The sequence below is a fragment of the Amblyomma maculatum genome, chromosome 6 (genome assembly GCF_055883805.1).
Source record: "Amblyomma maculatum isolate TAMU_Amacu chromosome 6, ASM5588380v1, whole genome shotgun sequence".
Taxonomy (NCBI): Eukaryota; Metazoa; Arthropoda; class Arachnida; order Ixodida; family Ixodidae; genus Amblyomma; species Amblyomma maculatum.
In genome coordinates, this window is record NC_139349.1 from 77389315 (window position 1) to 77416817 (window position 27503).

Sequence of the window (27503 nt, forward strand, 5' to 3'; positions counted from 1 at the left end):
GTAACAAAAACCCAGAAACCCAGTGGCTTGGCTATTCTAGTGAGAGTGATTCATGTTTATAAAATGAACGTTGAGTGTTCTCTTTGTTTGTTTTTGTTTTGCAGAAAGATATGAGCGTCATGGAGAGCGTCGCGCTTGGGGTGCAAGACTTGCCCGTTCTGATGAAGGTTCCAGATTTCTTTCCCGGTGACTCGGTTGTGTGCAACAGTGGCACCATGATGCTGGGCTATGGTGACATTGCTGTGCCCGGTACGTTGCCTAGCTATTGCTGGACAACTAGAAAGATTTTCAAGCTCAGCTGTTAATTGTACGCCTCCCGCCCCATTGCGATCTTGTGGTTGTCTTCAACCCAAAGCAACGTCATCCTACACCATAACACTGAAATTTACCAGGAAGCAGACCAATGTAGAAAATTTAGTGACGTCAAATACGAGCCACGAGAGGAGAATCATTAGAATAAGGGTGGAATGGAGTACAACAGCAAGCAACGCTCAAGCGATCAGAAGCAGGTCACCAATACCTCTGAGGAAGAATATATCGCACCTGTCCTCACCGAGGGGGCAAAAACGTGGAGGCTAGCAAAACGATGTGATATTAAGTTGAGGACAAGATATCGGCCTTTTGAAGTTAAAAGATACCATAACGTAGTGGTGAGAGAGTCAGTTAGGCGAAAGAGATTCGGTAGTATTTGAGGATAAGGTTACCGCCGCTTCCAGAGGACAGAGTTTATTGGAAGAGTATGGGAGAGGACTTTTCCTTAGAGTCAACTTAACCAGTGTGATTCTGATTATTCGAGCAGCGTAAACTCCATGGGTTTTGCTGGACTGTCCCGTTAATTGTCTCATATACCCGGCCCTAACTTCTTTTACGTTGAGGCTCGTTATACACGGTTTTAACTTCAGGTAACAGCGAAAAAAACACAGACGGGTCACAAGGGTAAGAATACATAACGAGCGCTGACTTTCAACAGATTTATAAACCTGTTGGAAGTCAGCGCTCGTTGTGTTTTCTTGCTCTTCTTCCACGTCTGTGTTTTTTGCGCTGTTACCTGAGGATGAATAACCAACAAGCCCAAGCTGCTCTTCTGTCTGACGGTTTTAACGAAGAAAGCGAAAGAAGCATTTGATTGACTCACACCAGGGTCGTCTATTCGAGCCGATGAGTTTTAGAAAAGATTTTTGCTATAACAACACTGTAAATAGGCCCTAAATCACGTCTTGTTTGAAGAATTTGGGAGTGTTTTGCTTGAAAATGACAAGCTGAAAGGAACATCGAAAGCTGACACGTCGCCTGCACCAGCTCCGTATCAGCCGCTATGCGGATGGTTTATAAATTACGCCTCGTCTTCATTATCGCTTTTAATTGCTCGACGACATTCTTTGCTTGCGCCTGTACCGGGGGGGGGGGGGGGGGGGGGAGAGAGAGATGGGGGCTTTTTAAAGATCGCGCCTTAGATACCGTGGGCGATTTAGATGGGACCCAGTACCATTATCAACATCCGCGTTCGCTAACAAATGTTACAATCACGCATATGGAACCTGTACACTGCTTTCTCATGAATGTATGGCTCGCAGAATTTGACAGACGGCCTGGTGAGCACTCAGTGTTCCGGGGAGTGCTCCAGCACTGTATGGGCACAAAAAGGGCCACCCTTGAAGCACTCTTCAGTAGAAGCACCTCTGGGCATCTTCGGTGCCCGGAGGTTGCGCAAAAGGGAGACCTTCCAGTCTCCACCAGCTTGGCCACAATGCCAAATTCTGCAGAAACCGAGTCTTCTTAACTAGGCTGACCGACCTTGTGCTGCCATCTTGGACGCGGTCTGTGCTAGGAAGGCTCCACAATGCTGCGATTGTGGCAAGCGTCAGCATATTTGCTGACCATGATGGCCCCCATCCAATACTCTAAATAAACAGTAATCTAATTTTACCTATTATTTTTGGGGGGGATCTGGTATAACTAAGTACGTAGTTATGTGTAGTGCGTTTTATTCGGCATTCACACGCATGCGAACATCAATTCAGCGCAACGTTCTTGCTCTTCGCCTTGGCCGTATTATGCTTAGTGATGCTGACCAGGACACTTTGTAGACGTCTATACTATTGTTTTGTTTACTACAGGGCTTGCCGTTGCCTACTGCCACTCCTATGAGGTCATCGCCAAGAAAGGCTTCCCGTGGTACTTGCTGCTCGAAATCGTTTGTAAGTTTACAGTGTGAGTATATGATTTGAACTACCAGAGAGATGTGCCGAATGCCATGCTGCAGAGTTTAAGCTAATAATAAACCTTGCCGCTCATTCATTCATAGCGCATTGCTTCTTCGGCACACTTATGCCAACAACAAGAAGCCACGGTGAACTATATGTCCTTGCTTTCTAACTTATCTCACTTGTAAAAAATCTTTACAACCACCCATAGATTAACCCTTTATTCTACAATCTTTCATCTACAACTACCCACTGATTTACCCTGCTTGAATATAACAGTTCACTGGTTTGTGAAATATACAGCCGAAATATAACCCGGCGTTATAGGCAGTAAATGCTCGCACAGCCATGACAGTTGCTCAAAACCTTTAACCGGGTTTGCTTGATTCCCTGATTATTTGAGGATTCCTTCAAAGACCGTGCCTATCAGCCCGACCATACGGCCACATTTTGATTCTCTATCCTCTTTCAGGTTACAGTGCAGGACTAATAGTCGCGCTGATCATGACTAGAGTCATGGAGAGGGGTCAACCGGCGCTTCTGTACCTCGTCCCGGCCATTCTGTTGCCAGTCATCTTACTTGCCTGGTGTCGCGGGGACCTCAAGAAGTTTTGGGAAGGAGAATTCGTGAGTGGTCTCATTTAAATAACCACCGCCGAGACTCCACGGATGCATCGTGTTGCCGGGGTACAGAAGGTCACTAGCAGAATTCCCTGCCGCGGAGACTGTATGCTCTTTAGATAGACTTGATTGTACGTTAAAAAGCTGCATTAGGACAACATAATGTGGCGCTCTTCTTTGCGCACTTCTTAGTGACCTCTGTACGCAACTTCGATATTAAAAACTGCTACATCACTGTTTCAGGAGCCCTAAACAATAAACTGCTGTGTGTGAGGCAGAGGTAGCAAAAACAAATTTAGCTTGTGCTCCTTTTAGAGTAACTGAAAAAGATACGAGCTTCCGAATTATCGCAAGGTACTCGTTCTGTCCTAAATAACATGAACAGGCGACGAAGTCGCCGTAGCACGATGCTCACAGGTGGCGTGCAAGCATATCAATTAAATGAAAGCAATGCAGATTTTCATTGTTGCTGTAAAAGGCTGGTTGGCATGGGGTTTTTTCAACCAAAAGCAAAGTAAAGCGCTGTCTTTGTCATCATTCTAGGAGTACGTGCGCCGCAAACTAAAGCCATGAGGACGAAGTCCATCGGCCACTATATCTGGTCTCCAGCTACCAAAACGTCACTCCCTAAAGGCCGCCACAGGCCAGGTTTCAATTTTGGTCCCGCCTGAAGCATTCATATCATTTTATTTGGTGCACGATAATGTGCTACCGGACGGGCGGCAAGGAGAACGGCGGAAAAGATCGAAACTCCGAGTGAGCTCAGGTTTAGTAATGCAGAATAACGCAGTGGAAGCTAGGAAAGAGAGTAGAATAAGGGGGAAAGGCTGAGAAACGAACATATGGACATCGTCTGCTGGTATCGGCTGTCCAACCCACCTTCAGGATTCGACAGTATCAAAAACGAATGTGAATTGACCCAGAAACGACTTTTGCATGCATGCGGCCATACTGCATGCCCTCGCTACAAGCTTTCATTCGCTGCTCATTCCCCTACCCTGAGAAAATCTATTCGTGGGAAAGCTAAGCCTCTTCTCCTGCCGCACTCTTTTCAATGCTCTGACCGGTGCTTGTTGCCCATACCGACCACGTGTTGGGCAACATACGAATACAAGCTCCTACTCACAAACTTGAGACGACTACTCTTGCCAGGGCGAAGAAATGAGCATTTTTGTTACCTCTGTCTCGGCCAACAACTACAATCGGCTGATTCCGGACCACGGATTAAGAAATCTTTAGAAAGGAAAAGTAGCCTCTCGCCTCAGACCAAAAAACGTTACGGCCACTGCCTACTTTTTACGACTGCTGCCACATCTCGTCCCCTCTTTGCTCCTGGGCGCGATCGAGTCGGCGGGCATTCCCGTACTTGCCTGGAAAAGTGCTCTGCCTGCCCGGCCATTTCCTCCGCATTAATGCTATGTTCAAGTTTCCTAAACTCGAGTTCATATTACGGGAGGTAGATTACTTTCAAATTTTAGCCCTTAATGGGCAAGCGCCGCGCGAGACGCTTTCCCTGTTTATTTGGGATGCGTACCATATGTGACCCTTGAAACATGACATATTTCCAGTGCGTTCTTGGAATAACTACGATTCAGGGAAATTTGTTGGAATCAGGTAGTGCACGTGACATATTTTTGCCTCCTGCACTTACCTTCAGTGAGGCAGGGAGCACTAGAGACACGCATACACAAAAGTGTTACTCTATTAAAGTGTACTGTCTATCATTTCGTATGATAGTGCTTACTATTGCTAATATATATTTATATTACTAGAGTAAAACAAAATATAGGTGTTTCTGTTCTCAGAGAAAGCACTGTCCATGCGGTAACACGTTTATCGCAGCCTGATGTTCCGTACGTCCTGGTCATTAAGTAAATCAATGAAATCGTTCTAGTGTTACAATCTGCCCAAAATGCATTCTAGTTTTCTAAATTTTGAGTTCATATTGGCGTTTTTTGTTTTACGTTCAGCATGTCCAAACTGTCTAGCATCTGCATACAAAATACAGGAATTGTTAACTTTATACAAATGTGTCGATTTATTGACCTATTGCCTCACAGAGGGATGCAACACGTGAAAAAGTAATGGACAGCGGAACATAATAACAGCGCTATTCACACCTATACTGAAATCCTCAGTGATGCTGTGAAAGCATTTATGTTAGAATTCATATCTTCCTAGTTAACGATTTCACAAATGAAATAGCTTAAACTGCAATCGCTGTTTTTATTTTGAATATCTGTGGTGGTGTGCAGACGCCTCTTCTTCATGTAATTGTTTGGGAAATGCTCAGTGTTTAGCGCTGTCTTGTTTAGCAATGTCAAAGCTTTCCCATTGCATTCTTTTCTTGCGTACTTTTTTATGAGCACGAATATCATAGCAGCTCCCATGCTTCAGTGTTAAGGCTACCATGGCTACGTCTGATGCAGAGCACGCCCACCACGAGGCGACATAAACCATATCAAGTTGTTTTCGCCGCCGAATGAGAGGTTGATTGGTGGCTTAGAAAAACTGCAGTGCGTCTGGCACAAGGACATAGCAGCGGGGGGCTCACACCTATGACAACGCAGAGAAGGCGAACTTGCAACTTACGGAACTGCCATCTAAGACAAATTCGTTCTAGGAAGGCCGCGCTATAGTATGAGCTTAAGAAGCATAGAAAGGGCGAAGCAGCTGTCATCGCCACCGTCTAGCGGCCGGCTCACGCTTGCTGTTTAAATGGTCATTTACATAGTTCAGTAAAATTTTTCAAGTTCTTCGGTCGCATAATCACTGAACAAAAAATTGAAGCTTCTGTCATCATACCGTTAGCAGATCGTATAGCGTCGTCTCTACTCTGAACGTTAATGACCAACAGATCCTGCAGCCCACTGGGCGAAGCTAAGGCTGGACGGGATGGGATTTGAACCTGTTAAAGATTCGAAGTTCCAACAGATAACACAAGTTTCTAGTCTCCGGGGACAGTATTCCGCACAACGAACCAAAAAAACAGTGTCGAAGATCGGCCACAAACCGATCTATTTGCCCCACTCTTATTGATCGATTGTGACCGGCTGACATATCACCCAATCGGCGAAGGGGCTACTGACAGGTTTGTGACAGATTCCAGGGTGTTATTATTGAGTACTTCGGCTCCATGAAAGTCGGGCATGTGGCACGACATTTCCTCCAGTCATCATCCTGCAAGTCTCAACCCATGCGTCGAAGTCAAACGACAAACCAAACGTACTTACCAGTAAAATCTGTTGAGGAGCGACGGCAGTTAGAAATGCAGCAATTTATGTAGAATGACCAAAAGCGTATTCACAGCTTAGACGAAGTGAATGCGATTGACAAGGTCTGACTAACTCACTGCGTGACTGTGGATGCTTGCACATAACAGAGCTTATGCGCAGTATGAATTGTGTGCGTGCATTAGTTGACAAATATTTTTTCCTCCCTCCCTTCGAAAAGAAGGGGCGACGTGATATAGCGCGCTTGCATCAATGTTTTCCATTGGGTAACCGGATATTACTCCTCTTTCTCGCACGCAGACGCCGAAAGAAGGCCTGCTGACCCCTCAACTGGACGTGTGCGTGTCAGCTAGCGAGCAGTTCCAGATGATTAAGGGCCGAAGCTTGCTCTACGTCAGCACACCCGTTCTGTCCTGGCTAGCGCTACCCATGCCGGTGTCGCAGAAGGCATACAATGCCAAGTGGAACTAACTTACACTCTCGTCAACGGGTTCTATATTTCTCGCATATGGCTATCCCGATATACATTTCAACTCATCGGCGTAGCGTAGAAAAAGGACATGCGCCTGAGTTGTTTACACGAGACATCATGCACAGTGCGAAGGCACTTGGGTTTCTTCCGCAGCTTGTCCAAATGTTGTAACGATACGAATTCGACAAACAGCAACGACAATCGTATGCATCCTAGTTTCATGCGAACCAACGCAGTTGAGCTATCTAAAGCATCGCTTGTGTTGCCGAAACTGTGCACATAGTCACGAAATCTGCACTGCAAAAGAATAAAAGAGTAAGAATTTATTAGGAAACGAGCGTAGCTTTCACGATAGTTTCTCGGTGATATGATGGAAATGCGTTGCCGAAACAATTATTTCATCATTTTTGTGTGCACATTTCTGTCAAAGCTCTAGACGCCGTCCTATAAACAACCGAAACTGAAAATTCATAAATCAGACAATAGTATTGTGTATCGGCACAAATTACTATCTGAGTAGCTAATTACATATCTTAATATTACGAAAACGCAACAATAAATATTTAGAGCAAGACAAAAGTGAATAAAGATACTTTTTATTCAATATATGTCTGCGCTGTACCCAAATACTTCAAGTTGATGAAAATAAAAGTGACAATCGTCGTCTATCATCGAACGATTTTAGCAGTGCGTGTTCCAGCAATCAAACAGAATCTCAATATAGCACGTCGAAACTGGGCCACTAGCTCGCTACACTCAGAGTGTCTTGACTTCTTGCATTACTAAAGTACGCCTAAACCACACGTCGCCATGAGTTGTAAGCTATATTAAACGTCAAGTATTGAGTTACTGTGCTTGTGTTCGTGATTTTGATTTATGACGAAGCATGAGTCCAGGCACAGCCTCCCATACTGTCCACGTCCGATGCGGTCGTTCAGGAGTGCTATGCCCGGTTTGCAAGCGCCACGTTTCGATGCGCGCCAAATACTACGTGTTCGTCACGGTGAAATAAGTTACTGCAATCAGGCGCTCAACTGTGCAGACCCCGACCTCAAGTGCTGCGCTTCGCTCTACGTGCCGATATTCGCTTGCGACTGTAACGATGCGATCTATACGCCCCGTTGCGGAGAAATATCTCACCCATCATCCATGCATTCACAACAGTGAGCACCAATTCTTGCTGCTCGACGCGAAACGTCGCTGACAGCCGATATCCCCCCACCAGGCTGCCTACAGAGCGTATGGTGAAAGGCACCGCCAGGCGCATTTTCCTATGCGCGGTGCTGCCGCAAGGGTGAAGCACTAGTACTGGGGGACTTTTTTTATGGTAGCGCTTGGCACAAAAGCCGTTAATTTCAGTGCATATATCATGTTCGCGTGTGCTGAACTTTTTTTTAAGGTTGACTGCACGTCTTTTTATATTCGCGTGCTTTGAATTCCGTCTTACAAGTTGTCCATTGCACACATCTATGCATATAATCAAGATCGTTCGATGACCAACACAGGATTTTAGAGCTTACCCAGGAAAAAGACGCAGGTGTTAAGCAGACCTCGTTCACCTTTCGGCACACAGGAGTACCGCTAGACAAACGCGTCGTGGTCCATCGCTGATCCGACGGGGCAGCGAGGGTCACGAAATGCACGTGTTCGCGTCGCAGATCTGAGATAAAACAGGCACAAAACAAGTTCACTGGGATCTTCCGCACTCGTGGCCAAACACGCAGTGAAAAACAAAATCTACTCACTACTGTGGTGTTCACAACGTACCGTAGAACCCGTTGCCTAGCGACTTGTTTCCATATCTCCCCACGGCGCCTTGACGGCAATAAGCGTTCCGCTCGATGACTTCCGCTACCGGCGCACTGTGTGATGCAAACGATCTTACTTTCCCTACGTACGCTGGAAGCACGGTGTAATCGTCGTTGGAAGCCTCTGGTAGCACAAAAAAATACGGTGCGCTTGCCGCCGCTGTGACGACGCACTCGTCCGCAAGCCTCCGTTCATCGATGTTCGCCAGCAATCGCCGCAAAGGCGTTGCACTTTCTGCTTGTTCCCAGGTTGAACAGAGTCCGAACGACTCGTCCGGCAAGTCAAACGCGCCTTCGTGCTCCATTCTTCGCCATGAATCGCCGACACAATGCCTCACTGCCCACGCATCGCAATGTACGCGGCCGCCATTTTCGCCCTCGAAAATCTTCTGAAAAGCTTGAGACTGCTTCTGTCGCTCTAAAACAAACGCTCTCAATTGGCGCCCACATTCAGGTGCTCAACGTCATTGTTTCTTTCGTGTTCATGACGTCTACTGGCGTCCACTGGTGACGCAGGAAACCAATATGGCAGCCGGTCAGAACTGACCAATAGGAGATAGGCATTTGAGGGCGATTTTGAGAGAGAGCGATCCGTTTGAGACCGGTGCGTAATCCGGCCCGTGGTTATCATCCGGCCCCGCGTAACACGGCCACACGCTGGTATGCGTTACTGATAAAGCACAGCGCCACGGCTGCGTCACCCGAGGCATGCGCCACCGACGATGGCTACAAAAATAGGCTGCCCGCGCGCGGCTGGGAAGTTTGGCTTTTTCTTTCCGCTGCTGAGACGAGCGTGGCGTTGGTGTGCTCGCCCGCTGCCATCGCTAATCGAATAAACAGTTATTACGTTTTTATGTTGGGATTCATCCTTTAGCAGAAACGACGTCCCACATATGGTGCCCTGGACAACGGACAACAACGCATCGCCATGGATGAGCAAGAGCAATATCTTCAGGAACGGCGCGGCCAATTCAACGCTACCGCGGAGCAGCATCACGTACGCTCCGCCGAGGACATCAAACCCCGTCGCCTACCTCGATGCCCGCTCCACCAACGCGGTCCGGAACATCCTTGCCAACCAACATACGGCCAACATTTACGAACACCTCAAAACCGAACTCATCCGCCGCCTTTCACTCTCGGAAGACCAGAAGGTGCGTCAACTGTAGTCCGGAGAAATTGCCGAGCGCAAGCCTTCGCAACTCCTCTGCCACATGCGTGCTCTCGCGGGTCACATGGAAGTCCAGGATTCATTACTGCGAGCACTTTAGCTTCAGTGACTTCCATCGCACGTCCAGGCTCAGCTTACGCTACCTCTCGACCAATTTGCCGGGATTGCTGATCGTGTCGTCGAAGTCTCTGCCGCAGTTGTCGCCCACAGTCCAGGCTGTCGCCGCACAGCTCAACACCACAAAGTTTGTGCGCCGTATCGATGATATCGAGCTTAGCTCCCTTCAACAACGACGTCGGGATCAACACTTGCCGACGCGCCACCTGCAAAGCCGGGACCGTAACACCACCCAGTTGCAGCAGCCTGAAGACGATGACCGGTGCTACTACCATCGGCACTTCAGGGACAGAGAACGACAATGTCGACCCCCTACTCCGCTGGACATAAGGAAAACGTTAACGGCAGTTTGTAGGCACGTCCGCGAGCTGCCAACCTGGTGGTCGTAGCATCTTCGTCACCGTCCAAATTACAAAGCAGCGGTTCCTTGTCGATGGCCGTTCCGAAAGCCGTTGCACATGAGCCCCCTTTAAGGTAACTGTGCTTCTACGTCTTTCGATCTCATCATGACAAACGGGTCCACAATCAGAACCTGCAAGTCCAGTTTAAAACCTACACCGTGGCCTTCATTACAATTTTGTCATCGTCGACGTCACTGAGCCCATCATCGGCTCATAATTATTGGCGCACTACAAACTCCTTCCGGACTGCCGTCACGTCCGTCTTATCGACCTGACAACGGACCATTCTTCGCCAGACAGCATACGACTACACATCAGCCAAGCGTTAATGTACTCGGTATTGAAATCATTCACCGTACTACGCCATCCACGCGGAATATCCCGGTCTGACGCGCCCTAGCGATTTCTCACGTCATGAATAGCACACCACTGTGCACTACATCCGGACCACCCTAGGGACCCGGTTTTCTGCCACACCCGCCGTCTTGCCTCGGACCGCATGCACATAGCCAAAGCAGAGTTCGAAGCCATGCCCCGTGAGCCCGCCACTCCGACGGTTCATAGGCCTCGCCACTGCACCTTGTCTCGAAGAAGACCGAAGGCTGGCTGCCCTGTGGGGAATACCAAGCCCTCAACGCCCGCCCCATTCCGGGCAGGTTCCCGTGCACCACATACAGGACTTCGCCTATTGCATTTATGGCTGCCACGTATTCTCCGTGCTAGACTTGAATGTCTACATACGACATTCAACTCAACCGTCAACTCATACGACGTTCCGGAAACAGCAATCATTACCCCTTTCGGCTTTCTCGAGTTTCCCTTCATGAGCTTTGTCCTGAGGAACGCTGGACAAACCTTTTAACGCTTCATCGACGAAGTCGTCCGCGGCCTTGACTTCTGCTTCGTCTATCTTGACGACATATCGGACTTTTCCTGCAACGCCAACGAACACCACAGGCACCTTCGTCTACTTTTTCAACGCCTATGACCACACTCGTCAGTACCCCAAAGAGCACGCTTGGCACTTCAGTCGTCAAATTCCTCTGCCATGATGTTTCACCAGAAGGTACTCGACCTTTGCCTCAACGCATCTCAGGGCTGCAAAATTACCCCCAACCCACCACCGCTGAAGGCCTTTGCCGTTTCATCGGCATGATGAACTTTTACAGGCGTTTCTTGCCACACGCAGCACACTACCAGGGCCCCTCCATGATGTCTTGGCTGGTCTACGAGAAAACCAACCCGTCACGTGGACACCGGCTTTAATGCAACTTTTCGAAGAATGCACCGCCACACTTCTCTCCCATCCCGTGCCAGACGCTCCCCTGGGGTTCTTCGCGGACGCCTCTAACTTCGCCGTCGGCGCCGCCATTATGTAACGCGTAGACATCATCTGGCATCCCTTCGCGTTCTTCTTCAAGAAACGCTCAGCTCGGAAACCACCCCTTCTGCGGCCAGTCCCACCAACGAAACCACGATCCCTGCCCCATCGAGTTCACCGGCTTACTAAAGAGAACTTCTGGCGATATATGAAGCAGAACACTTTCTCCACATTCTCGAAGCACGCACTGAACCTACGCCTTCTCTCAACGTCGCGACAAACTCCTGCTGGTTAAGCAGAACCAACTCTCGTCCATTGCCCAGTTTACAACCGACATCCAACATGTTAACGGGGAGGACAACGTGGTCGCCGACGCGCTTTCACGTGTGGAAGCTATCAGCTCTTCGCAGATAACAGCTGACGTCCTCGCCAGGCTCAGAGTACGGACGTCGAACTGCAAGAACTTCTTAAGGGCGGGTCCTCACAACAGCTGCAACAAGTCCCCATACCTGGATCGACAACGACTAGCTACTGCGACATAAGTCTACATCACGAAGTAAACCTTACGTGCCCCTTTCCTATCGCCGTGGCCTCTTCAACCAGCCGCATAATCTCAGCCTTCCCGGCATATGCGCCTCTACACACCTCCTGGCCGACCGCTATGTCTGGCCCCCCATGCAGCGGGATTGCTGCACAATGGGGCGCTGCTGCATTCAAGTTCAGCGCGCTAAAGTCACCAGGCATGTCAATTCACCTGTCGGAGCATACCTCCACTCCTCTGGTCGGTTTCAACACGTCCACTTTTATACATAGCGCCCTTTCACCCAGCTGGACCCTATCGCTTCTGCCTTACCGCCATTGATCAGTATACTCGATGGCCTGAGGCATGGCCCCTCGAGGAAATCACCGCGGAAGACGTCGTCTCTGCCTTCTTCGCCGGCTGGATTGCTCGCTACGGGCCCCTCGCCGAGTCACTATCGACCAAGCACGACACTTCGAAACACACCTTTTCGGGCTGCTCGAGCTGACCATCGGGTTCAAGCGCACGGGCACCACCAGCTACCACCTCTGCGCCAACTGGATGATCGAGCGCTTCCATCGACATTTCAAAGCAGCGATCATGTGGCACCCGCCCAGGGTCTTCGTGCCACCGTCAAGCCAGACATTCAGGCTACACCCGCATAGCTCGTCTACGGGGAACCACTCAATCTCCCAGGAGAATTTCTTGCTGCACCGCCATCCATCCTGCAATGTCAGATCCCAACGATTTCGTCATCCGGCTTCGACGCACCATCGCTGCCCTCCACCCGTCACTTGCAGCTTATCACTGTAAGACTGACCCTTTCGTCTTCAAAGATCTGACAACATGCACGCACAATTTTATCCGCGACGACACCATCCGCAGGCTTTTACAGCCACCTTACAGCTGGCCCTATCCAGTTCCCCGTAGTGGCGACAAAACCTTCATCCTCCGCGTTAACGGAAACAACGTCCGCTTCTCTATCGATGGGCTAAAGTTCGCCTACATCGATTCCGCCGAACCAGGCAATACCAGTGCACCCACAAGCGTCCATCCACAACCCCCGACGTCGCAGCCTGCCTCTGTGACTACACGCCATAAACATTGGGAGCGCTGCACAGATTTTTACCAGCTCTGAGGGCTCTCCACTCTGCGGAAGGGGGGGGGGGGGTAATGTGGCGACACACTCTGCACATATTTCCGCGCAGCCTCCGCCTTGTTATCATCCGCCCCAGCGTACCACGGCCACACGCTGGACTGCGTTACCGATAAAACAAAGCGCCACCGCTTCGTCACCGACGGCGGCTACAAAAACAGGCTGCCCGGCTGGGAAGTTTAGCTGTCTCCTTCCGCTACTTAGAGGAGCGTAGCATTGGTATGCTCGTCCGCTGCCACCACTAATCGGAAAAATAATACGTTTTTTATGTTGGGATTCGTCCTTCAACAGAAATTACATCCCACAAGCTCATTCGAAAAAATACTAGCCTCGTTATGGGAACAAGGCTCCAGAGTGGGAGCCTAACGTCATTTCATCAATTTTTTTGGTCGGTGTCATTTTTCCTTCAAACTCTTGACTTGATACTTGAGTGTATTGTTCCGTGTCTGTTTTTAATTTTGCTTTCGCTTTTTTTCTTAGTTTCGAGGGTGTGTGAGTGAACCACATGAACGTAGAACAATTACGAGTGTGACTGTAACGCGAAGCTTTTCTTGGTTGTAATGATGATTGATTTTTTTGCAACTCTGTATCTAGCAGGTCTTGCTCTAAAGCACCCCAAACACTACTGGCAAGCAGTCGATGCGTACTAGATGTTTAACGCACGCAGGTACCACTGTCAGATTTTTGGGTTTGTGTAGGAGCTTTTCTGATCGCTCCACATCTCTGCGCATTTATATTATGCGCAAATTCATTTTGAGACTACCCACCGTGATGGCACAGTGAGGGCGTTCGACTGCTGTGCCCGAGAATGCGCGATCCAATCCCTGCCGCGCCTTCCCGGATTCGATGGAGGCAAAAAGCAAGGCGCCCGAGGGCTGTGCGATGTCAGTTCAGGTTGAAGAACACCAGGTGGTCGAAATTTCCTGAGCCCTCCACTACGGCGCCTCTCATAGCCAGAGTTGCTTTGGGACGTCAAACCCTCAAAGCAACGATCATTGTCACTTTTGCACGTCACAGTTAGGGCCACATGCCAATTATATATATCTTCAATTTCTTGCCATGCACCTAGGGATAATGTAATACGGTGAGTGCAATTCATACCTACATGAACAAAAGATGATAGTCAACACAGGCAGATTTTGCACCAAACGGTCTATGCAGATTAAAGAAAAAAGCAGAGACAAGATTTGTAGATACAGACCTACTTTCAAGAGTAGGGATAGTATCCCCCCCCCCCCCCCCCCCCCAATTGAGGAAACATGCCATCAAACCAAATTCCACAATTTAGCCTCCTATCTGCACGGCTAGGCACACTCGGCTCAGGTTGACTTAGCCGGCAAACACTGAAGGATGAAGGATGTTCAGGCAGCACAGATCACGCTTAATCGGTACCGCTTATCGACATGCCAATTTTTCAGGGAATATTTTGGTCACTCAAGCGAAAGAAGGGAACAAAGCGTCGGTTCCCAGTGTCATCTCTGCAACAAAGAGTAAAGACACTTGTTTCTCAAATCCTCTTTATTTTGTTTCTTTTTCCAGGCCTATAGGCACAGCACTGTTTCTCTCCAAGCAGTGGTGCTATATATATCTGAGCTTGAGCACCGAACGGAAAATTCAGCGCACATATTCGAAGCCGCATGACTCCTCACACAACTGATCACGAAAGGCCTTGGCATGTGTGCAGTTTTCGTCCGTGTCGTAGATCTTGGAGGCAGCCTTGCCGCTCGATGTTGCAACTGCAGTCAGTTCGCAAAAATCTTGCGTCAGCTACGCTTTGTACACCCTATTGCCTAGGCACAACACCAAAAAGCAACGCCTCCTAGAGCCGTACATATGCATAACAGGGAGGTAAAATAAAAATCTCTGGAAATCATCATAAGCAGCAGCAACAGTAAAAGTCCCAGACTACATTCACTATAGGGAATACGCTTCTTCAATATTTCTCCGATTCGCCCTGTCAGCTCTGGAAATATTAGCCCCAAGAACGGGCGAATTTAGCATGCACCTCTTGACCAGAATTCTGATTCAACACTAGCTATGAGGTTAACAGAAATTATTTGTGAAATCGCAAGTTGTAACCAATTCCGTCCTGAAAACAGGGCGGCCAACTCCCACTGTGAATTGTCAGCTACAACGTTTGAGGCAATGGCAACTTGAAAATATTCCTTTAAGGCACGCCTGTTATTCAGCTTCGCCGTTTTTTGTCTAAGAACTTACGAGCGCTCGGGTCAGTGTGAAAATATTCGAATATTAAAACTCAGCATTCACAATATCGTAGCACAGGCAAAAAGCGTCGTTCACAATTCTGGCCTAGTCAAGAAATTACAGAGCTGTCGGCATATTTGAGTAAACCACCTTTCGTGCTATTCATTGGAAAGCATGAATAAAACAGAGAACTGTGTCATAGCATCAGATGTCAAGTTTTTTTCGCCTCAGGCACGTTACTTTCGGTACTACAGCGCAACATACGGTTTTCGGATATTCGCATGTATTTGCTCCTTTAGCTTCATTTACCTACGCTTATTCAGCCTGGATCCGGTGCAAGGTTCTCAGATCTTGCTGAATAATTTATATGCCAGATGGGGCTAATTAAAAACGTCTAGATTCCTTATTGCATCCATTAATTTAGCCAGACCTTCGCTTAATGAAACACCACGACATGTTTAATCAACTGCCACTGTCCCTAGTCGCGAGCCTGAAAATTATTGTTAAGGTGTGCGGTTGGTAAAATATGTTTTCGAGTCGTCGCCAGCGCGTACGAAAGAGAGGAAATTGCATAAGAGTGTGTTCTAAGAAAGGCATTCATTCGTTTGTGACTCCAGCCTCCGTAACTATGATGTACTGTTAGGCACGATGCTTGGTTGTGAACTCTGGTAACGAATGGACTGGTAACGAATGGATGGTCTGGTAACGAATGGTCTGGTAACGGTCTGGTAACGAACCGACTAATGGACTGGACTTGGAAAATTATAAAATGAAAATATTTATTCGGACATATAAACGGTTTGACTGGTGCTATGGTCTGAAAAGAACCGCGTGCTTAATTTCATTAGCATGTGTCCTTCCCTGGATGAAGAGCTATATGTGACAAAACTAAGAAACCTTTTTTTTTTTGCGATATTTTTTTCAGACATTCCAGCTGCTTTTAATATGTATGAAATGTGTTTGAATGTACCTAATTAAGTAACATTTCTATGCTACAAATTTTCTGTTTTCTGTCATTATATATATATATATATATATATATATATATATATATATATATATATATATATATATATATATATATATATATATATATATATATATATATATATATATATATATATATATATATATATATATGTGTGTGTGTGTGGGAGAATTTAACTCCGGCGACCATTATGTCTTTTATTGTGGGCACGAATCCAAGAGAAGGAATGGGGTCGCTCTCATAGTAAACAGAAGAATGGGCAAAGCAGTGCTAGGGTACAACCCCAAAAACGACCGAATGATTTCACTTCGGATCCAAGGTTACCCTTTCAACATAACAGTTATCCAAGTCTATGCACCGACCACTGCTGCTGAAGAAGCTGACGTTGAGAGATTTTATGCGGACCTACAATGCCTTTTAGACCGCACCCCATCATCAGACGTCGTTTTTCTCATAGGAGACTGGAATGCTAAGGTCGGGAGTGAAGAAATATCCGGAATTACAGGTAAGTTCGGTCTTGGTGAGCCAAATGAAGCTGGGCAGAGGCTAGTAGAGTTCTGTCAAGAAAACAACCTGACCATAGCGAATACTCATTTTCAACAGCACGAGAGGCGCCTGTACACATGGATTTCACCGGACGGTCTGTACAGGAATCAGATCGATTATATTATTTGCCGGCAGAGATGGAGAAGCGCTATACAAGCAGTAAAAACAAGGCCTGGGGCCGATTGTGGCACCGATCATCAGCTTCTTGTTGCCAAAATTAAGCTTCGATTGAGGAAAACGCAGAAAACTAGAAGGCCTTTCAGGTATGATCTGGATCAGATTCCATTAGAATATGCTGTGGAAGTGAGGAATCGATTTCAAGAATTAGATCTAGAAGACAGAGAGCCCGAAGAGATGTGAACTGATGTTCGTGATATAATACAAGAAGTTGCTACTAAGGTAGTTCCAAAGCAAAAGAAATGCAAAAAAGCAAACTGGTTATCTGAAGAGGCTTTGCAAATAGCTGAGGAAAGGAGGATGGCAAAAGGTATGGGGGAAAGAGAAAGATACAATGTTCTCAATGCGGATTTTCAGAAAATAGCAAGGAGAGATAAGAATGCCTTCCTGAACATACAGTGTCAAGCAGTTGAGGACAACAGCCAATTAAGGAACACAAGAGCTCTGTATAAGACAATCAAAGATATCAAAGGAAGCTTCTGTGCTAAGCTGGGCGTGATTAAGGACAAACGAGGCAAGGACCTCACTGAAGCCTCAGAGATAAAGAAGAGGTGGCAGGAATACACAGAAGAACTGTACAAGAAGGACCCGGATGTGCAAACCCAACATAGGACGGTTGTGATTGCTGATCTCGAGCCGGGTATCCTGAAGAGTGAAGTTGAATGGGCCTTAGCCAGCCTTGCTAAGAACAAAGCTAGCGGAATTGATGGTATTCCAGCTGAGTTGCTTCAAAACCTCAACCAGGACGCTGTTAACACACTGCATACATTATGTCAAAAGATTTGGACAACCCTGAAGTGGCCACAGGATTGGAGGAGGTCCGTTTACATCCCCATTCCAAAGAAAGGCAGTACCAAAGATTGTTCCAACTACCGCACGATCGCGCTTATTTCGCATGCTAGCAAGGTGATGTTAAAAATCCTGCAAGGTAGGCTGCAGCAGTATGTAGATTGGGAGCTTCCGGACGTGCAAGCTGGGTTTCGCAAGGGCAGAGGAACTAGAGACCAAATTGCCAACCTTCGCTGGATCATGGAAAAAGCAAGAGAGTTCCAGAAACCCATTTACTTCTGCTTTATTGATTATGCGAAAGCGTTTGACTGCGTAGATCACAGCAGATTGTGGCAAGCTCTCCAAGAGATGGGAGTTCCAATTCACCTCATCTGTCTCCTCAGGAACCTTTATGAAGGGCAAGAGGCCACAGTCAGAACTGGGCATGGTCTTACTGATTGGTTTCCGATTGAGAAAGGGGTGAGGCAAGACTGCATACTGTCGCCCTGCCTATTTAACCTATATGCAGAGTGCATCATGAGGAAGGCCGGTCTGGACGAGTCTTCAGCTGGAGTGAAGATTGCTGGAAAACGTATCAACAACCTTAGATATGCGGATGATACCACTTTAATGGCAGAAAGTGAAGTGGAACTCAAGAGACTTCTGATGCGCGTACAAAAAGAGAGTGAGAAGTTTGGGCTTAAACTGAACATTAAAAAGACGAAGATCATGGCGTCTTGCCCTATCAAGTCCTGGAGCATCAATGGACAAGAAGTGGAAGCTGTGACAGATTTTCTGTTCTTGGGCGCCAAGATTACCTCGGAAGGAGACTGCAGCCATGAAATTAGGAGACGCCTGCTTCTAGGAAAGAGAGCAATGGTTAGCCTTGACCGCCTAGTAAAGAGCAGAGACATTAGTCTGCCAACCAAGATCCGTATAACCCGTGCTATGGTCTTTCCAGTTGTGATGTATGGATGCGAGAGTTGGACTGTGAAAAAGGCTGACCGCCGAAGAATTGACGCGTTTGAATTGTGGTGCTGGCGAAGACTCTTAAGAGTTCCTTGGACTGCCAGAAGATCAAATCAGTCGATATTGTCAACCATAAACCCTGACTGCTCATTGGAGGGTCAAATTCTAAAGTTAAAGCTCAGCTACTTGGGTCATCTGATGAGAAGAGAGGAGTCGCTGGAGAAAGATTTGATGTTGGGAAAGGTTGAGGGTCGCCGGAGAAGGGGTAGGCAGCGAACGCGATGGTTAGATGGCATTCTCGAGGCATTGCAGATGAAGCTATGTGATGTTAAGAAGATAGTGAGAGACCGGAAAGCGTGGCGTGACATGGTCCATAGAGTCACGAAGAGTCGGACACGACTGAACGCCTGAACTGAACTGATATATATATATATATATATATATATATATATATATATATATATATATATATATATATATATATATATATATATATATATATATATATATATATATATCAATCAAGGGGAAATGAGGGTGCTCGTTATAATACATGAAGGAAAGAAGCCAACAGTCGGCGAGGCCAAGGAAAGCGTTGGGGATGGTATGTTTATGTCATTTTTTTTTAATGTTTACTTCGATAACCACAGAAATTAATAATGTAATCTGTTTAGAGGAAAGATAATTAGAGACAAAGTAGAAGAAAAAACAACGTGCCGATGGTGGGATCCGAACCCACGACCTCCGAATAACGCGTCCGGTGCTCTACCAACTGAGCTACATCGGCCGCTGTCCCCCCTGCTACTTTCTTGGGTATTTATGTTGTCTGTATACGAACCTTGAGAGTGTTCACCAGCGCCGCCCTCAGCCATAGCGGCGCACGTGGGACGTCCTTTGTTACCGCCAGCGTCACGTAGAACGTGATCAAGAGCGACATAAACATACCATCCCCAACGCTTTCCTTGGCCTCGCCGACTGTTGGCTTCTTTCCTTCATGTATTATAACGAGCACCCTCATTTCCCCTTGATTGATCTGCTTGTAGCTTACGGGGGTCTCGGTTCTGGCAGTCTTGAAGCCATAGGTAGCGTAAGAGGGTTCTAGCACAGCTTTCGCCCTCGCTCTTGATCACGTTCTACGTGACGCTGGCGGTAACAAAGGACGTCCCACGTGCGCCGCTATGGCTGAGGGCGGCGCTGGTGAACACTCTCAAGGTTCGTATACAGACAACATAAATACCCAAGAAAGTAGCAGGGGGGACAGCGGCCGATGTAGCTCAGTTGGTAGAGCACCGGACGCGTTATTCGGAGGTCGTGGGTTCGGATCCCACCATCGGCACGTTGTTTTTTCTTCTACTTTGTCTCTAATTATCTTTCCTCTAAACAGATTACATTACTAATTTCTGTGGTTATCGAAGTAAACATTAAAAAAAAATGACATAAACATACCATCCCCAACGCTTTCCTTGGCCTCGCCGACTGTTGGCTTCTTTCCTTCATGTATTATAACGAGCACCCTCATTTCCCCTTGATTGATCTGCTTGTAGCTTACGGGGGTCTCGGTTCTGGCAGTCTTGAAGCCATACGTAGCGTAAGAGGGTTCTAGCACAGCTTTCGCCCTCGCTCTTGATCACGTTCTACGTGACGCTGGCGGTAACAAAGGACGTCCCACGTGCGCCGCTATGGCTGAGGGCGGCGCTGATGAACACTCTCAAGGTTCGTATACAGACAACATAAATACCCAAGAAAGTAGCAGGGGGGACAGCGGCCGATGTAGCTCAGTTGGTAGAGCACCGGACGCGTTATTCGGAGGTCGTGGGTTCGGATCCCACCATCGGCACGTTGTTTTTTCTTCTACTTTGTCTCTAATTATCTTTCCTCTAAACAGATTACATTACTAATTTCTGTGGTTATCGAAGTAAACATTAAAAAAAAATGACATAAACATACCATCCCCAACGCTTTCCTTGGCCTCGCCGACTGTAGGCTTCTTTCCTTCATATATATATATATATATATATATATATATATATATATATATATATATATATATATATATATATATATATATATATATATATATATATATATATATATATATATAATGAAATGCACGCGGCCTCTTTTAATGAAAACAAAGCAATGTCTGGTGTATCGCACGTTGGGCAGCAGCTGGTTTAAACTGCGTTAAGCTTGGCGTTCAAGCTTGGCTTGTGTCACTTTTTCCTATACGAAAGCGTCACAGGCAGTGACTTCTTTCTTTTTTAAAGCTTCACTATACTTATTTAATCAATTATCCGTTCAGAATGCGTTGAAGACCTCTTAATGATTTAGGTCACCTAAAGAGTAAGCTATTCAAGGTTGGTAAAAACATTTAGTTCTCTGCCTGGATAATAAAAGCAAAATTCGGCCTACCGTCGCAGGGCTTGAAAATTGGCACTACTGCATTTGTTTTCAAACGCATATTTTTTTTTCCCCTCAAGAGTGCTGTGAAGGCTGCAGATACTCATTGCATGACGGTACACATGGTATTTGGTAATCACATGGTAAGAACCCGAATTGTACATGCATCGAGCAAAGGCTACGTGCGCCGTTAAAATTTCCCGCGCAGAAATGTGGCAGGAAACCATCGACCTTGTAAAAAAGAAACTTTACATGACATAGCTCTTACCTACCTGTGTGATTATAGCCATCAAGGAGCTGTGTGTCTGCAGGAATTGTTATCTATATTCTCAAGAAGCCACAAATGCGCATTAATGCGCATGATCCGACTATCTGGCATTTGCGCTTGATACTTCCGGTTAAAGGAAGTTGACCGGTTGTCCTAGTTCTGATTGTTGTCTGGGGTTCCTCTAACCATGAAGGCAGCAGAGTACTTACCTTCAAAAAAGTGGTAGGCTTCACCCTGGAAAGGAGGCTGTGGAAGAAAAATCTGGGCTTGCCCATCTGCAAGAACAGCAATCATAAGGATTCTTGAAGTAGCTGTCATGCATGGGAAAGCGCATTCTTTTTGTGTCACGTAAATATTAGAATAACATTTATATCCCTGTGTTCTGCTTCACTACACTCTGTGGGAGTGGGGAGACTCACTTGAAATCAGGTGACCACAAGAGCCAATGTAAGAAATATTGATTGTTTTATGTGGTCTTATTTCCCAAAGTCAATAAGGCTAATTGCGACGCCATACGAGAGCACTCCAAATTTCGATGTCCATGATTTGACGTGCACTGACATCACACTCAACAGGGGCCGTTCCACCGGCATCGAAATTCGGCAGCCGCTGCGGTGATCAGATCTGGGTCTCCCGACAGCAGTGGAGCTTGCTAAATACCGTGCCACAACACCAGGACCCAAACTACAAATGTTGTTCGTACATCACTAAGCATTTCGGTGTGCCACAAACGTAAATGTCGTGATAAGGTCAGTTGTCAGTGTACGTGAACCCAACGGCATATAAAAAAATGACAAATGTACGGGCAGATTTTTTTATCACCCTAAGGAAGGCCGCAACATGACACCAACAATAACAGGAAAACAAGACACTCTCAGCGCAGTGTGAGCGCTGTTCAGGTGCTCGTCTTTTTATAGGCTGTAACCTAGCTTACGTCAAAAGCTTATTACTATTTCCCGCGATGACTGTGATTTAGGCTCCAAGTTAGGTAATCACTTATAACTTGAAATTCTCGGGAAGATTTATTTCAAAGAGAATATAGGTGCTGAAAATCTAAAACCTGCTTGTTTTTTGGTTTCTGCGCAAAGTTTTTCCCTGTCAGTTTTTTAATAGTGTCACGCTATTGTCAACCGCACAGCAGTAAAGAGCCGTAGGACAAAGACTAACGACCTATTAATGAGCGTCTAGCTTTCCCACTTTTGCAGGAGGTTGTGAAATTTCTAGTCAGACTTCTGGCTTTTGACGCAATAGGCATAAAGGTCCCGTACTCCTGCAAATCCAGCATCACCGTCGCATTTTTTGAGTTAAGAATCACGGGAAGAGCACTGGAAGATGTTAGCTGGCAGCTGACAAGGCCTGGTAGTGATTGGTCGCAGGGTTATGTGACGTCACGGGACCTCGTGATATGGCCAATTTGGCTCGGGCTTCTCATTTCAGAAGGAAGAGTGGAAGGAAATCCAGTTCTTCATGACCATTGAATTTCAAGTCAGACATCTCGCACGCACCTTCATCCACCTTGGTTAACCGGGCTTTATTCCATGTCGGGTGATCTTTCACGTAATGTAATAGATTCCTAATGTATCCTAAAGAGTGTGAGTGAGGTAATAGAGATATAAATCATGGTATTGCTGATTATGTCTATGCAAATTTTATTTTTATTTTTTATCTCCTATTTTTCTTCATTTGGGCTAGTCGTTTTAATAAACCATAAACACAAACAAGAGTCCAATCCAGAGCCTTGCTTTTCGATACTGCTACCACAGTTATTATTTCACTAGTCCCGAGCTTGATCATCAACAACCTGCGGACGGTAATGCTCACGCCATGTACATTTCAGTTTAATCATACTCCACCCTGCCCAGTAGCAACGAGTGCAACCAGGCGCCCTGTGCCCTTGCCCGACGCAACTTTTCTAGAACTGCTGCGCGCTCCTGGCTTTTGTTTGACTCAGTCCTGTGCCATCTGCCCTTGCGGCGGCCCGTCGACGTTTTGCATCTTGCTGCTTTAGAAATAGCCGTCACCCGTGCTCATCTTCTCACCCAACGGACACCAGCTGCTAGTTACCAAACTACGGGGGACTAGCCCTCAGGTGCACAGTTGTACCTTTTCTACAATCATTTGCAAAGTTATGCTCTTCTCCCGATAATTATAAGCTGGGCAGACTTTCCGCACGTTACCTCATATTTCTGGGTGTCCTATACCAGCTGTTAGCTGTATATAGCCTATAAAAAGCGCACCAATGCATTTTTGTAGATGCAATTCCGAAAGCAATTGGTTTTCCTTGGAAATAACCTCCCTAAAATATTTCACGGCATTTTTACATTACAAAACATGTGTAGTAATATTTAAATTTGAATAACTTTGGTATTTAATTTCGGTTGTATCCATATCTAGTAGCATTCATGTTCCATGTGCTTAATTTCTAGATTTCTATCCAAAATTTTTTCTGCAAGGAAACCAATCAATGGAAACATTTCATGCGTGCTGCTCCTTGCAATTCTAGTCTCTCTAGTCTTAGCTTGAGTGGTTGCATTTACGAACCTGTACAGCGAATCAACATTCTGTGTCGTCTGAAAGCCTTCTAGACAGTGCATTCTGTTCTAAAGCCCCTCAGGAGGCTATCTAAAAGGTAGCAAACCCCTGCGACACATTGTAAACACCTTACTCCAGCGCTTCATCATCCCGATTCATCAGAAAGAGCTTTGACAGGCTGTTGGCTCCAAAACCAATCTAAATATGCTGCCTGAGAAGATGAAAGCACTGAAGGGGTAATCGAAATCAATTCTTAGCCAGCAATTGTTTTGGAAACAAAAAATTAAGTGAAATAGTTATTTGGCAGAATTAAAGGATAATTTTCGTTTAGAAACGCCTGAAAATAACCAACCAAGAAGGTAGCACTCTCGAGTGTACAAACTACAAAATATTTACAGGGTGTAAGCCGGATTCAAACTGGTGAGATACAGATCAAAAGAAGAGCCTTAGTCAATTGTTCCCCGAATGCATGATGTCCAAAGCTTCTAATTACATTTTTACATCTTCTCGCAGACATTATTTTTTCCGCTAGGTGACGTAGTTGACTTTTTGCGATCTGTGGCTTACTGTTCGAATATGCATCTCTAATGGCCTAATGGGGCCACCCCATATATTTGTCGCGTCATACTACGTCATGCTATTGGACAGGCGAACATACCTTTCCCAATCACAAGCGCGAAATCTCCGTCTGGCATATAAAAGGCGTTACTTATGAACCTGCAACACAAAAGTACACATTTTATTTGTATCCGCAGCTGTAATTTTAATAACGGCTTTTTCATTTCGTTCTACTTTTCAGCTGTAACGCTATTCCTGTCTGAGAATATAGCTTCGAAAGTGCTTAAAGGGCAACTCCGGAGGTTTTTTGACATTCGAATATTCCAATAAAAATTTTAGTGTATATTCTCCTCTCCGTCCTGACGCAGTCTACAAAATTTGGGCGCCGTACGATAATCCGTTCGCGCACAACACGACTTTAAAATATGCTGTTTTCATGGCTTAAGTTGAGACTATTTCTGCCGGCAACACTGGGTTTCTGACGTCACAAACAGTATACCGGCGTTACTGTCCACTTCCTGCATGATTATGAAATTGTGAAGCTTATATTGAACTACCTCAGACATTTTATGCAATTTTTCATGATTTCCATACGTTATTTTCACCATCCAATGCACGTACGAGTGTTTTTCTAATACTGAGTGTGACGTTACCACTTCGTCACCTGGGACGTCGTTTCTGGCCGTGAAAGCAGTTCCGGTTTCGATTTGCTGTTTTTCTTTTTTAAAAATACTTCTAATTGGAATTTCGAATAACGGTTTTTTGTGTTGGGGTCAGGACGTGCCGAGGAATGTAATTCAATGAAAAACAGAAAATGATGGAAAAACCACCGGAGTTGACCTTTAAGCCCCTTTTAGGGCGTCCATTACTTCTGCCTGTTCCTATGTCCTGCAATGCAGCATTCCTTGCGCTGCAAAATGGCCAGCGAGCTAATGCGCACCAGGCTTGTTGCACATTCTAAAATGTGATCTTTTGCTCAAGCATAAGAAATGGCCGGTGAGCATGCAATCACACAGCGATCGCGTGAAGCATTTGAATAGTCTATGTTACTTAGATTACAGACAAACCAAATACGCACGCTTCAAGTGTAAATCAGTGTAAGGCAGCCGCAAATTAAAGCTCTTTTTGCTTTCATAACTCATCGTTCTTATAGCAGCCTCACGTGTAGTTTTCAGGATCTCCGGGAAGCCGGTATAAGTTGAGGCAGTCGAGTACGTCACTGGTGGTGTTCTCACCGATCCAGACCACAGTAAAGTTCAGTGACGAAAACGGCTCCAGGGTGGTTCCGTTTCGGTAGCACTGGTATATCGTCAACGTGCCGCGTTCGTGCACCCTCTGCGTATGTGCAACCCACGTGCGTCATTTTCATCATGAAAACTGTGACTAGTACGTTTATGGCGTACATTGCATTACTGAGCGCGTTTTCTTGCAGTAACAGGCTCGTGTATTAACGCGGAGCCAGTAAGACTCACGTCAAGCGGTAACATCAATTTCGGTGTCGTTAAACAAAAAAGGCGAGCATGCCACTCATAGCATGAGAGGTAGATGAAAGGAAAGGTAGATAGGTTGGCGTGAATGAATAAAATCTGGCCTGTTACTCTGCACTGTGGAAGAGGAAGGGGAAACGAAAGAGGACCATGATGGGTGACGATGTGGGAGAAGGCATATGAAAATATATACAGGCACGGCAACTTGCTTTACACGCGCGAATCAAGTCAGGTGGCGCACAAAAAAACAACAGAGACCGCACTGCCTGGACACCTTTCCCCTCGTCCCGCCGAGCGCCCAGCAGCCGTTCCTCCGACAGAGGCCTTTTGTCCAAACGCTTCAAGAAAACGGCCAGCACATTTCTTTCACGCGCATACACTGGACAAACCAATAATATATGGTTCATAGTCTTGGAGTTGCCACAAGTTGAACATTCCAGGGAGTCCACCTGTCCAATTAAATACAAGCACCTGCGCGTAAAAGCCACTGATAGCATGCTTCTGCAGGCCGGACACTTATGGACGGTAGCATGCAGATGACATTCCAGGGCAAGAATTCATCTGCGCGTTCACTGACTTCACCGACTGAGATGGTAGGTGCTTGCAGAAGACAGGAGTTGGCAGGAGATAAGAATCGATCGCGAGAACCTTGGGTCCCACATCAGATATGGTATCCCCATGGAACATTTGTGAGGTTTTGTTTGAAAATATCTTTATATCTACGCCTAATAATCTATCACATCATTTTGTAAATTGTGCCTGGGTGCTGCCAAATATCTGAGATAAATTCAAAAATAGCAACATTTTAAACATGAAATATTTTGGCTCGCAGCGACCCGGGGTCTTTTATTTTTTCACACACACACACACATTATATATATATATATATATATATATATATATATATATATATATATATATATATATATATATATATATATAAGAATGTTACAAAAACTTCTGTTAAAGCACTCCTATGGGCTCTTAGAGGTGCAGATCCGATTCATTTCCAAACGCGAGATGCGTAAAATCATTTACGCGGCCTGCAAACAGGCCTGTGCTAGCGCGTAAGCTTATGCTTTCTCTCTTAAAATGCGGGTTCTGCACTTCAGACTATAGGGAGGTAGTAATAAAGAAAACGTTTTCAGCACAAACACCAAGTTTTTCATGGCATTTTTCAATTTTTTGTTGCTGTTGTTTTTTTGTTTTTTTTTTTTTTTTTTTTTGCGGTATGGACCATTGTACGGAGCGCGCCTGCGGCCTTCAAGAGAACAAGATCCATTCAAGGTTAGCTATTTCATTTCATTTCATGGAGGTGGTCAGGAAATTAGAGCGCGGAGATATACGGCGATAAAAGAAGGAAATAAGTAAAGGGAGAAAATGGGGGGTCGTTTTCACTAGCAAATAGATAGAGAGATGCGAAAAAAATAGGGGAGGAGAGCACTTCAGCTTCGTCTTTAAGGTTATGAAGCGACAGCTGTAACGGCTCTCGTCAGCAACTTCCTTTGCGGATCCTCGCTCGCGTATGTGCGCTTAGCCTTTCGTGTATAGCTAATCTCTAATATATGCGGTAATTACCTC

The 27503-nt window shown here is 46.1% G+C and overlaps 2 protein-coding genes across 3 annotated transcripts in view; one reads left to right on the forward strand and one right to left on the reverse strand.

The window, feature by feature from the left end:
- LOC146186044 (uncharacterized) overlaps positions 1-6529 on the forward strand; it is an 83731-nt gene extending 77202 nt beyond the window's left edge. Inside the window, exons 10-13 of the mRNA XM_084607981.1 lie at positions 105-249; positions 2118-2198; positions 2677-2831; positions 6359-6529. Coding sequence (XP_084464107.1) covers positions 105-249; positions 2118-2198; positions 2677-2831; positions 6359-6529 — 552 coding nt within the window. The remainder of the gene's footprint in view (positions 1-104; positions 250-2117; positions 2199-2676; positions 2832-6358) is intronic.
- A 7994-nt stretch (positions 6530-14523) lies between these two features.
- The window catches only part of LOC146186046 (uncharacterized), a 78672-nt gene continuing 65692 nt past the window's right edge, over positions 14524-27503 (reverse strand). Inside the window, exons 3-6 of one of the 2 annotated variants that reach the window (XM_084606968.1) lie at positions 25598-25770; positions 24536-24594; positions 21555-21620; positions 14524-14760 (exon numbers count right to left, since the gene is read on the reverse strand). In XM_084606968.1, coding sequence (XP_084463094.1) covers positions 14639-14760; positions 21555-21620; positions 24536-24594; positions 25598-25770 — 420 coding nt within the window. In that variant the 3' untranslated portion in view covers positions 14524-14638. The remainder of the gene's footprint in view (positions 14761-21554; positions 21621-24535; positions 24595-25597; positions 25771-27503) is intronic. The other variant, XM_084606967.1, reaches the window with a different exon arrangement.